Here is a 13,057-nt window from a genome sequence, read left to right as displayed (position 1 = left end):
AGGAGCCTCTTCCTTCAGTCTTGCAATCTGAGGAGTTTCTCCGCATGGGAGGTAGACGTGAAGCTCTGGGTTAACTTCTAACTGGAAACCAAGGGAAGGGCCCCAGGATGGGTGAAAAATAGCTTTTCCTTGGCCCTACAGGCTTCAAAAGAGGAGCAAGTCTTATTTCACTTAATACTACGTCCTCCGGGTTCATGCCTATTGCCACCAAGGACAGGAGTCCATTCTTCTTACGGTCGAGTCGTGTCCTGATATGTACATGTACCTTTTCCTTACTCATTCATCTGCCGATGGACGCCTCGGTTGGTTCCCCAGCTGTGGCCAGTGCCACAGTAAACACGGAGTGCTGGCATCTCCTCGACATGCTCATTTCCTTTCCTTAAATAAGCTAGATACTGCATGTTCACAAGCATTTGTGGAAGCTCAACAAGCTGACCTCATAGAAATAGAAAGAAAAGTAGCTACCAGGGAAGGGGCGGGAGGGGGAGAGAGAGAGAGAGAGACGAGTGATCAGGAACAAAGTCACAGTGAGATGCGAGGCTGGTGTGGCACAGCAGCGTGGGGCGACGCCAGTTACCAATAATTTGCTGCAGATTTCAAAATACCCAGAAGACAGGATTTTGAAGGTTCTTACCACAGGAAATGAGAAACGTGGAGGTGATGGATATGGCGGCTACCCTCATCTGGTCTTTCCACACTCACAACACACGTGTCCAAACAGCACACTGCACCCCAATAAATAGGTACAATTACGTGCTGATTAAAAATAAATGTAAATAAAGAAAAATGAAGAACTTTTAAAACTTAAAAGAGAACCTTGGGAAACAAGAAAGGGGGTGGGCGGGCCACAAGAGAAGGTGGCTTCAGGAGGCGGGTCTGTAGGACAGTACTGGAGGGGACCAGGTGTCATTGGAAAAAGGAAAGTACCAGGGCACACAGAGGGAGAAGCCCCTGGAGCACCCCTCTGGCAAAGCACGAGGAGGGAGCCCAGCAGGAAGAGGTGGCCAGACAGTGGACACCAGAACAGAAAAGGCTTCTGGCTCTCTGCTAATCGGCGGGCTCTGGGGAGAGATGCCGTGGGAAGATCTACCATTGAGTTGAGGAATGTGGGGGTTCCAGAGATGCAGAGAGGACCCCAGGGCAGAGGGCTCTTCCACACCCACCCAGGCACCACCTGATCTTTGTCCCTTTGTTCTTTTGAAAGAACTAGCACCAACAGGTCACCACTAACCACTGGAAGTTCACCCACAGGCTGTTAGGTGACCTTCCTCTCTCCTCCACCCACCCAGCTCTGCCCACCTTTCTTTAAAGATGGTCATCTCCAAGGTTTGGAGAAAGGCCACCTTGACCTCCAGTGGTGGCCCTCCCAGGCAGACGGACAGGTATAAGAGGACTCAGGGAAGACTCTAGCTCTAACCAACACCGGATCCTGGTGGATGGTGCAGGGAGGCAGCTGCTCACATCCTGCAGAGCAGAGGCAGCCAGAGCGACGCTGGGGAGGGGAGCAGCTGGGGCAGAGAATGTGCACGCGTCTGCTGGGTACACACCTGAGTGTGTGAGTGCACACAGTAGGTGCAAGCCCACATTCACGTGGGTGTGCATGTCTGTGAGTGTGCGTGTAGGGAAGAGCATGAGTGTGCATGTGTGTGTGTGTGTGAGTGCACACATTTTGTAAATACACACGTGTGCTGCATGCATACACACATGTGGGAATCGTTTGTGGCAGTGTGGCAACACAGTGAATATGGTTTTGTGTGTGTGTGTGCGCATGCGTGTGTGCGTGTTCATCACGCACATTTAGGACCGTGAGATGGGAATGAGGGAGATTTCTCCGGGGCCTCCGCATGCTGTGCCCAACCCCGCCGTGAGGATCAGGCCAGGCCACCATCACACAGGAGGCCTAGACTCAGGGACAAGAAGAGCCCAGGGAGCCACCAAAGTTGATACCCCAGAGGAAAGTAAAGAAGTGAGTGACAGAACACCACGGCAGCAGCCAGGCCTCCAGGACCAGCGAGAAGACCTGGGGAGCAGTGCGTCCCCAGAACCGGGGAGCAGAGCAGAGATCGGGACCAAGACGCAGCTGCCTGGGGAGTGAATAGACCGGCTTAGGCCGCCTCCTCGGCCTGGGCAGTGCACCCACCCCGCGAAGGTCACCCAGACTCCTGAGTCGGATTATTCCTTGAAACATGGCATCATACCAGGGACCCCATGCTGGGCCGTAGCGGAGGAAAAGGACGTCTGCCTACGGGTCCTTCCAGGAGGACAGGCTGGCGGTCAGGGTTCTAGGATGACATGCACGAGGCCCCGGGCACCATAGGGGGGGGGCGGATTCTAGGATGAGGTGGGGAGGGAAGTCTCCAGAACAGAGGTACAGAGGGATTTACTTGGCAATCAGCCAACCGTGCTGGGGGCCCAGCCCTCAAGGGGAAGGTCCGAGGGGTGGACCAAACACACAGATCATGTTTGGGTGGTGGGGGGCGAGTTTTGCCTGAGGGAGGCTGCAAGATGGATTTTGGTTACAAGCTAAGAATAAAGCATTGGAGAAAAGCCTGTACCTCCCCAAAGCAGAAGACATTGAGTAGTGAATGAGAGGGGTGTTTTAGGTCTTATCTTCAAAAGCACTGTATTACAACCAAGTGATTTGTGAATCTTCTATTAGTTTACAATATGGTGAACTCTTATGTTGGTAAAACGCAAGAATAATTTGCTAAGCATGGACCTGGTTTATTTATTCAAAGCAAAACCTCTATTTGGTTCCTCTAAAGTGTTGTAGAAACCAGTTCTGTTTATAAAATCAAAGTGCGAGTCACTAAAGAGATGCCACTCTCAGGTAGACTGTGACCTGAAAAGCAAACAAGTTGGCACTAAGTCAGGGAAGAAACTCCCTTGAAATTCCAAGGAGAATACGGAATATTCCGGAAAGAACCTGGGTCCGCCTACCAGAAAGCCTCCATCCCTGTACCAACTCCGAGGCTGGCTGTATTTATTCGATTTTCCTTCCTTCATTTCACAAAGTCTTACCAGTGCCCACTGACCTTGGCCCTGGGCTAAACGATGGGCAGGAGACAACAACCAGGTTAGTATGACCAAGGAGAGATATTTAGAAGGCAATGGGAGGGTGCCCTGGGGGCACATGGCCAGGGCCCAGCCTGGAGGGCTTCCTGGAGAAGGTGAGCTTGGAGCTGGAACCTGGAAGACAAGCAGAATCCAACCAACGAAGATGGCCAGGGGGGCAGAGGCAGAGGACGACTGTGGGTCACGCACAGCAGGAGCTGGATCAATAATATTACATGGAACCCCACCCTTGCAGAGTCTGGGCTGGAGAACCAGCACCTCCAGATACGATCCGTGCTTGCTCTTAGCAGCAGGCCTAGGATCCCAAGCAGCTCCTGGGTGTGAGCAGAAACTATTCCCCTCTCGTCTGCCTTCCCCAATCCTCCCTTTGTGGGGAGTGGGGGAGGCTCCTAAAAGTTAAAAGAACTTCTTCATCCCCTCCCGGCACAGGTTATGCCCGCTCCTCGTCCTCCCAAGTGTGGGGACCTTTTTCCAACACTGATGAATGAGTAAGGTCACAGCCCTGGGGGACGGTGGCGCTGACACACATCCAAGCAAGTCACGGGCTCCCTTTGATCAGAGGTCCCTTTCTCCTAGTCCGGAGGTGCCCTGGCTTGTCTCTTCCTGCTGAGGGACAAGGATATTGTATTACCCTGCAGTGTTTTGTCTGTACAGTTTGATTGGACTTTGTCGTTTGGAATGAACAGATGAATCTCAAATTAGCTCTTAGCAGAACCAGCGGGTCTTATTGAGTCAACTCTCTGTATACAATAGGCAAATCATCAGATCTGGGCATCCTGCCGGGAGAGCACGCTGGATGGGAAGGAAAAAAAAAAATAAACAAACTCTTTATATTGTAAATCTGTAGTATCTGAAACTAGTCCTGGAACAAGAGTCATGAAGTTAGACCACGCTCTGCTCCTGTGAAAGTTCCTAAGAGCCCCCACGGAAGCAAAAGATGCAGGCTCCAGACAAGTCCAGGTTCCTGCAAAGCTGGGAATCTGCTTTATACGGCTTAGTTTCCTTGTTTCCAAGTCTACCTGTAATAGTCACGTGACTTTTAAAGATATGGTTATTTTAAACGATATTGAGAACTTCTGGGTAGATAATTAAATATTTAGATTTAATGTCAGAAGAAATGAGGGCTCTGCCAGTATTAGGCTGATTAGGACCTAACAGCACACACAGTATCAGCCTCATCAAGAACTGAGTTTTAAAGCATCCTCTAACACTCAGGACCAAAAGCCCTTTACGTGACTGCATGTACGTAGCCAGAAAAAACTCATTCCAAGGGATTAGGGATGTGGCTTGGTTGGAGAGCATTTGCCTAGCATGCACAAGGCCCTGGGTTCCATCCCTGCCGCTGGAAAAAAAATAAATAAATAAAACAAAACAAAAAAAAATCACTCTAGCTCCTTTTGAATAATCCAATCTATTTGCTCAGAAATTTTCGCACCAGGGACTCCAGGGTTTCTCTGAAATGCTAGGCTCTCTTATTCATTTGAAAAAAATCTAACCTCAAAATAATTTATGAAATTCATTCCTCCTCTGCAGCACAAAGAAAATTCCCCCATCACTGGAGAAGGCTACAGTAAAAAAAAAAAAAAAAATACCAGCAGCCAGTCAAATCACAATCTCCACTAGTCAAGATCTTCAGATGAAGCTACCCATGAATGTATCCAATGAAAACATTTTAATGCAATGTCTCAGCTACCTGATCACCTATGTCCAGGTGCTAGACACACATTAACATGATTTCTACAGAGAAAAGCAAAGAAATCCTCCTAAATCTATATTTATCTAGATTCCAATCTCTTCTAAGTTTGAAAGATCTGAGCCCTCGCCATTATTGGATTATGAATATATTTCCAAGGAGAGAGAGAGTAAGAAGGAGAAGCTGGAGATGAAAGAAAAAGCGTCCTGTCTTTGCTATCAAAACATTATTAAATTCATTCCTTTGACATTCTGACAGTAATTGCACTGAGAAGGATTGGATTTTGTTAAAATTACTTTAAAAGGGTTGTTGAGAATTTTCCTGCGGGAGGAAAACCAGAGTGCAATGCCGGCTTTCACCTGGTTTTGCTTTGCTGTCCTCAACATCCTGAGAAACTCCTCTCTCATCTTATTTTTGACAGCACAGAACCCTTGGAAAAACACCCCAAGTCCCACCGAAAGCTCTGCCACTTGCCCCCCTGCTCCACCCGGCTTCTATTTTCTGCTGTGACCCACAGAGTCAATATTCCCGGCTGATTCATTCATGAGGTCTCTGGCTTTGTCATCTTAATAAACAAAGACAGTGCCAGGCACCCTCACGACCATCATTTTCCTGATAATGGCAGAGCCGTGACACCACAGGCCACAGGAGGGTATGGTGGGGAAGAGCCAAAAATAGTGTTCTTCACCTCCAGTTTCTGAGTGTTCCCTGCCTCGCGGATGGAGACACAAAGACTTGTAATGAAGCATGATGATAGCATGACAGCCCGGGGGCTAAGAATAGGTCTGTGAAGAGGGTCTTGCACCTCGGTGAGGAGGAAGTGACTAATGGGAACAGTGCCCCGCCCGGGCTGGCTCTGGGAAAGGCCCGAGCAATGGATATCCCACAGCGCCCCTGGGTTTAGACTCCCCAGGGCTCCCAAGGAGGAGACAGCCCTCTCCATCTGCAAAGCTCCCACAGAGCTCCCACAGAGAGCTCTAGTAAATAAAGGTCTCTAGCTGCTTCCCTCACTGATCAGAAAATGAATGACTTTTGGACAGAGAGAAGGTACCATTAGATGTTCAATTTTTTTTTTTTTTTTTTTTTTGTACTGGGGATTGAACTCAGGGGCACTCAAACACTGAGCCACACCCCCAGCCCTATTTTGTATTTTATTTAGAGACAAGGTCTCACTGAGTTGCTTAGTGCCTCACCAGTGCCGAGGCTGGCTTTGAACTCGTGATCCTCCTGCCTCAGCCTCCTGAGGCGCTGGGATTATAGGAGTGCGCCACCGTGCCCGGCTTAGATGTGCACTTTTTAAAAAACACATGTTTCCTCAAAAGGCAAAACTGAGAGTTGTTGTATGGCCCAGCAATTCCACCCTAAGCATGTAATTCTCCAAAAGAAACAAAAGAAGTGAAAATATGTGTTCACCCAAAAACTTATCCATAAACAGTCATCTAAGCACGATTCATAACAGCCAAAAAAACTGAAATGACCCAAATGTCCATCAGTTGATGAAGAGATTCACAAACTGTGGTATATCCATACGATGGAATGTTATTCAGCCATAAAAAGGAAGGAAGTACTGATACTTGATATGACAGAATCTGAAAACCATCATGCTAAGCAAAAGACCGTAATCACAAAAGACCATATATTATATGATTCCATTTATATGAAAAATCCAGAATAGGCCGATCCATAGAGACATAAAGTCAACTAGTGGTTGCCAAGGAATGGCACAAGGAAGCATGGGGAGTGTCTAATGAGAACAGGGTTTCTTTGTGGGGATAATAAAATTATTCCCAAATTAGACTGTGGTAATGATTGAATAACTCTGGATACACTAAAAACGTTGGATTATACACTTTCATAAAGTGGATCTTAGAGGATGTGAGTTGTATCTCCATTTAAAAATATTCAAATACGTGTGTGCATGCATACTTCATGCTATCAGCTGACTTTTTAAATGAGAATTAATTAAACATGATTTTTTATTTTTATCTGTAATTATTGATTTTTTTCTCAATAATTTCAATTATAATTGTAATTATTGATTTTAATTCCATGAAGAAAGAACTGTGCATTTATGGGTGGAGCCAACAGTTTCTAAGAAACTTTTTTAACTTTTTAAAATTTATCTCATTGTCGTACTAAACGTAAGCACCCACCAGCAGCAGCACAAGATCATTTCCATTCGCTTTCTTGGAAGCCTCCTCCCCAGAGGGAACAAGTTGGCTAGGCAAGTTCGATTTTCATAATTATTCGCAAGGTTGGTTTGATTTATGGGGAACACCCCTTGATTTTGGGGGCAAGTCCACGATTTGGTGATTCAATTCAGTTGACTAAGACGACTATCGAGCAGCTACATCTGAAAGCAAATAATACCAGGAAAGCCCTTTCCCTAGCTGAAAAATCATCTATCACTGAGTTTTCTTTCAGGCACCTCTACGGTTGGTCTCTTGACTTCATAAATGACAAGAACAGCAGCTAACGTTTATGCAGTACTAACCGTGCACCGAACACCATTCATCTCTTTCTACCTAAGAACTCACTGACCACCACATCAATGGAAAATGAAGTATTATTATTCTCATTTTACAGATGAAGAGACTGAAGTTCAGAGCTGTTCAGTAATTTGTGCAAGGTCAAACAACCCTTCAAAGGCAGAGCCAGGCTACAAGAAAAGGTACTCTGACTTTGGACTCTCTTTGAACCCCCACACGGGCATGAACTCAACTCATAAAACAATCCCATGGAAGAAAAATTGCAAAACAGGATGTGGTCGCTTCCCATTTCTTGGAGCGTCCACTCAGCACAGATTCGGCGATCTCAGCCCCTCAGGGACCTCACCTGTGGACCACCCCAGCCCGGTGCAGGTGTTCCACTGCAGAGATGAGCTGCCGGATGTATCTGCGGGCCTCGGACTCCTCCAGCCGCTTCTTCTCGTAGATCTTGTGCATCAGGTTGCCGCCTGGGCACAGTTCCATGACCAAGTAGTAGCTGTTTTCTGTCTCTAAGATATCAAGGAGCTGCGTGATGTTGGGGTGGCGAATCATCTGCTGGATCTGCCCCTCCCGCCGCAGATTTTTGGTGACATAGGTGTCCTTTTTAGCTCTCTTCTTATCGATGACTTTTATGGCCACCTGAGGACAAACCAAGAGCATGGGTGTTAACAGACGCTGCTGGCAAAGGAGACTCCTCGACCACTCTCGGGATCTCTAGGGAAACACAAGCTACTTCTCTGCACCAGGAGAAACACTGGATCCCAAGCCATCAGGACTGGGGTCCCACTCATCGGGGGAACACCTGCCTAGCATGCACAGCCCTGTGATCAATCCCTAGCACATGTGAATTGATTAATTAATTAAATGGCATCAAAGGGAAAAAAGAGATCATGGGGGGGGGGGAGATCCATTTATTAAAGGAGAGAAGGGAATTTACTTAAGCAAACTTGAACAGTAGCCTGGAAGGATTGGGAAAGGGTTGATGTCAAACTTCACTGTCTGCAGGGAGGGTATCAGGAGCTAGATACCAACTTCTCCTGGAGCAAAGGTGCCCACTACTTCTCAGGACTCTCCATCATCCTCCTGGGTCTGGCTCCCCCCACTCCAGCCCACTTCGGAAACACCTAACTCTGTCCCCGGTTTCCAGTTCCAGGTGCGGTTAGGCAGCAGCAGGAGGTGCTGCCCAAGAATGCAGCTCTGGCCTCCTGGCCCTCTCTGAGCCCTGCACCCCCAGGCGGTCCCTGGCCTCCCACCCTGACCTCTCTCCCTTAGTGAGTCACTAGGGTGAACCCACGCCCAGTCAGGACCAGCCTCACCGCTCAGCCTCCCGTAGGAAGCTGCTCTGGCGAGGTTTCCCCACCAGCAAGTCATCCTAAACGGTGGGAGGCAGGGACACAGGGAAGGAGGAGGACAGGGAGGGAAGACGTCTTTTCTACCCCGACTCTCCTTGGTCCTTTTGGGGTATCACCTCTTCCCCCTCCAGGCCCAAGACATCCTGCTGTTCCTCTCCCATGTGACCAGCCACGGACACAATGTCAATTCCTCCATACCCACTTCCTTTCTGTCGATTAGGCACCTTGCCTCTCCGTGCTGGGGTCACTGCGTCCAAAGGACGCCCAGGGCTACTGCGTCCAAGGGACTCCCAGGGCTACTGCATCCAAGGGAACCTCAGGGCTACTGTGTCCAAGGGATGCCCAAGGCCACTGTGTCTAAGGGAATCCCAGGGCCACTGCATCCAAGGGACAGCCAAGGCCCTTGTGTCCAAAGGACGCCCAGGGTCCCTGTGTCCAAGGGACCCCCCAGGACCATTGTGTCTAAGGAATGCCCAGGGTCTCTGTTCAAGGGACACCCGGGGCCACTATGTCTAAGAGAACTCTGGGGCCACTGTATCCAGGGATGCCCAGGGTCCCTGTGTCTACTGCATACTTCATACTGCTAAAAGAGTAGGTTTCAAATGTTCTCAACACACACACACAAATGATGATGATGATGATGATGATGATGATGATAGGAGGTGAAGGTCATGTTCATAAGTTTGATTGTGGTAACCACTTCACAATGTCTACACATATCAAAGCATCACACGACCCGCGGGAAATATATGCACTTTTACCTGTTAATTAAATCTTGATAAAGCTGTCAAATAGACTTTTTAAAAAGAAAATGGAAAAAAAAAGAGTACAAATCAGAGGCAAACTTTAAGTCAAATAAGTTAATAAAGTTTGGCCACCACCCGTCAGCCTGCACTAGCACATGGAGGTCCTTCCTCTTTTAGGTGACCCATCCTGGCCTCCTGAACTCACTCTGCCCTCTGCCTCCAAATCCGTGGGCCTGGAACCTGATTTCAGGCTGAAACACTTCGGGGCTCTCTGCGGCCCCAGGAGCACCCCACCTCTCCACAGTCAGCACCACCGTGGACCCACTGGGTCTCCAGGTTGTCTGCAGGGGAGGGTCTCGTGCTCCCCCGGGACACGTCCGTCATTCTCCAGGTCCTCTTGCCACCTGTTTGCCCACTGCCCTGCACACAGGCATTTCAAGATGCACAGCACTAGCCACTTTCACACAGGGCCCAGGGGCCCACTCCCCTTTCGCCACAGTACACAATAGGTGACCAACAGCTTGGATCCAACAGAGCAAAAACAGCTATCAACAGCTTCGCCTGTTATCCCTTCCGGAGAACAAAGTTTCATCTTAATAGGGAACCTCAGGCCCTTAATCCAAAGACCTAAAAACAGCCAACGCCAAGGACAATCAGCAGAGGGAAACAAATTAGCTAGGGAGCCCCTCTCTGCATGCACCACTCAGAGGGGCACCTGCAACACCCCAAGTCCCCGAGGCCAACACTTCCAGCCCACAGAAGTTAAAGTGACACTCCAGCCGCAGATGGGCCCCAACTCGCTGCATGAATGCTAGATAAAAGAAGCCTTATAAACTTCACTTCTTCCTGTAGCCCCCCTGCGCGCACACACACACACACAAGTATATTTTGCCATCATCTTAGGGGGGGTGGAGAGAAAGATGCTGAAGAGTACAATTAAGTTCTGTCTCTGCTTGACTCTGTGTTGCAATGTTTTAAAAATTACACCCCTTGGCAATGAAATCTTACAAAGCACTACGCCAGGCGGGAATACGATCCACCTTTTTTAACAGAGCACACAATTATTGTCAGGATAATTTATTTGGCTCGTTAATTGCCTGTACTAGGTTGAATAATGGCCATCCAAAGATAGGAAGTGCTAATCCCTGGAACCTATCGGTGGGACTTTATTTGGGAAAAGAGGTCTTGCAGATGCGGGTTTCAGTGAAGGGCTTCCAGATAAGATTAAATTGGATTCCCCGGGTGGGTTCTACATGTCCTCACAAGTGTCCTTACAAAACGGAGGCAGAGGGAGAGCTTGTACAAATAGAGGAGAAGGCCATTTGAAGACAAAGACTGGGGTGGCCCCAAGCCCAGAAATGCCAGTTGCCGCCGGAAGCTGAGAGGGCAAAGTCTACGTCCCCCTGAAGTCTCCGCAGAGCGTGGTCCTGTGCACATCTTGGTTTTGGCCCAATGCGGTGATTTTGGACTTCCTGACTCCGGACCATGAGAAAGTGATCGTGCCACCACGTTGATGGTAATATGCCACAGCTGTCCCAGGAAACTAACATACCAGGCATGGGCCCCACCATCATTTGATATCCAGGCCCCAAGTTCTACTGGTCCAGAGGCCCCCAGGGAAAACCCTGAACTGGCAGCCACTCCCCCTGGGAGGAGGTGTCGCCTCAGCTCCCTCTCCATTGTCAATCCTCACCACCACATACAAACAAAGATGTTGTGTCCGCCAAAAAATAAATATTAAAAAAAAAAAAAAAAAAGAACCAGTTGGGCACCTACTTGTTTCCATCCACCTCTACACTCACGAGCTCCGACACCTGACACCCGGTAAAAACACAAGGCCACTCTGATGACACAGCACCGCTTATCAGCTTCATCTACAACAACTGAAAGTGGGGGGGGAGGATAAGTGGGAAACTAAGGAAAAGGCCATCAATGGCCGGCCAAGGGAGACAGGGAGTTTAATTTGACAGCAATCAGGTTTGCAGGCAACACAGGTCCAACACTGATTCTATCAGGGTAAAAGCCGAGTACAACAAGGGGACTAAAATAGGCTATGGACAGGAGAGTTTTTATTTTAAGGAAAAATAAATCTGCTCTCAAATGGCAGTAAAATAAGCAAGTTTAGCATGTTTCAGACAACAGGAGAGAGAACACCTGTGGCTGATACCAGCTCTGCCGATCCCCTGACGTGGTGGGGGACTGTCGCGGGCAATGCTGTCTAGGAACTCCAGTCTGGTCTGGGGGGTGTGAGTGTGTGTGTACCAGAGGGAAGGGGCTCAGGGCAATGTCTAAGGCTCAATGCCATCCTGTGCACACCTGGCAGAACAATTTCCTGTGAAATTATAACTCTGGCTCTTCAATGGATCCAAGCTACAAAGCCTCCCAGAATTCTACAGTGGAATCTGTTTTCAAGATTGCCCCCCAAATGCCCAAAAAACTAAGTAGCGATGTCTTGCATGGTTCTGACATGTGACAGGAGAAAACAACAGATTATTCATCAACTTCGTTCATTAATTAAGGAATAAGATGTGTCTCATAATATGGCAACTGTCCACCATGGTGCCCCTTTCTCCATCAAAAAAAAAAAAAAAAAAAAAAGCCTTCCAAAGATGAATAAAACCAGCAAAATCAACTTTTAAATAAATTGGCTAAGCTCATAAGAAGAAATGGAAATCCTCCAAAGCTTAAAAAAAAAAAAGGAGTAGAACTCCATCACTAGGCAGCAGCCACAGGGTGGAGAAATAAAAGATATGAGAGATGTCACAACCCAGAGGAAGGAGCAGACGGGATGGAATGGGAGCTTCGCTCTACCAAGAGAGACGAGGAAGAAAGGATGCACAGGGGCCCCAATCCACGAGGACAGGGGCCAGAGGAAAACAATCGGATTCATGCTCCAAGGCTTTGTCACACACTAGGAGAAAAGAATGAGGAACACACAAAATCCCCGGGAAGCAGTACTGGCACACACTCCCATAAACCAACTGGTCCCCAAGACGATGCACATAAAGCTCTGAGTACAGGGTCTGGCACATGGTAAGTGCGCCTTAAATGGATGCCATTATTGTCATTACTTTTGTACTTGCCATGAATCAACCTGTACAGAGAGTGGAAAGGCATCCAAGCTGGAGTCAGCAGAGGAAAACTGGTACATTTCCTTGACTCACAGTTGTAGCATATGAAACAAGAACCTGAACCACATTCCAGTGGTTTTATTTTTTTACTCTGGAGTAAAAGTACATTTAAATCCCACAACAGTGGTCTCCTATCCGTCCAGTCTCCCATCTTCTTTAAATATTGACTTAGGGGAGACTGTCTACACAGGATCCGAGTTAACAGGATTTTAGATTCATCCTTTCGCCCTGAATCACCCTTCCCTTGCCTTTAAAAATTCATTACTCTGAGCCACACCGAGAATTGTCAATGTGTCCAATCTCCAAAAAGGAAAAGTCAGACGTAAAACGAACCTTCCGTATGACGGAGAGGAAGAAAAAAGTACTGATCAAAGAGACTCCTTTTTAATATCTCAGAAATACACATGCATGTGTTACGCATTACACAATGTATGCTGCACTTTAGAAAACTCATCCTTCATCAAAGCCCTTTTATACCGTAATGTTTTAAATAATCAAAAGGCACAGGGAATGGGAGGTCCTGCTCAACTGATTTTTTTTTTTTCTACATGGAAAGGAGCCAAAAAAAAAA

The 13,057-nt window shown here is 47.8% G+C and overlaps 1 protein-coding gene across 4 annotated transcripts in view; it reads right to left on the bottom strand.

The window, feature by feature from the left end:
• The window catches only part of Hunk (hormonally up-regulated Neu-associated kinase), a 99,708-nt gene that overhangs the window by 52,130 nt on the left and 34,521 nt on the right, over nucleotides 1-13,057 (bottom strand). For all 4 annotated transcript variants that reach the window (XM_078044529.1, XM_005323539.4, XM_078044530.1 and 1 more), the window contains exon 2: nucleotides 7,604-7,896. In XM_078044529.1, the coding sequence (XP_077900655.1) occupies nucleotides 7,604-7,896 (293 nt within the window). The remainder of the gene's footprint in view (nucleotides 1-7,603; nucleotides 7,897-13,057) is intronic.

Source organism: Ictidomys tridecemlineatus, chromosome 3 (assembly GCF_052094955.1).
Source record: "Ictidomys tridecemlineatus isolate mIctTri1 chromosome 3, mIctTri1.hap1, whole genome shotgun sequence".
Taxonomy (NCBI): Eukaryota; Metazoa; Chordata; class Mammalia; order Rodentia; family Sciuridae; genus Ictidomys; species Ictidomys tridecemlineatus.
The sequence above is the reverse complement of the archived record's forward strand: the minus strand, read 5'-3'. Positions and strand labels throughout refer to the sequence as shown.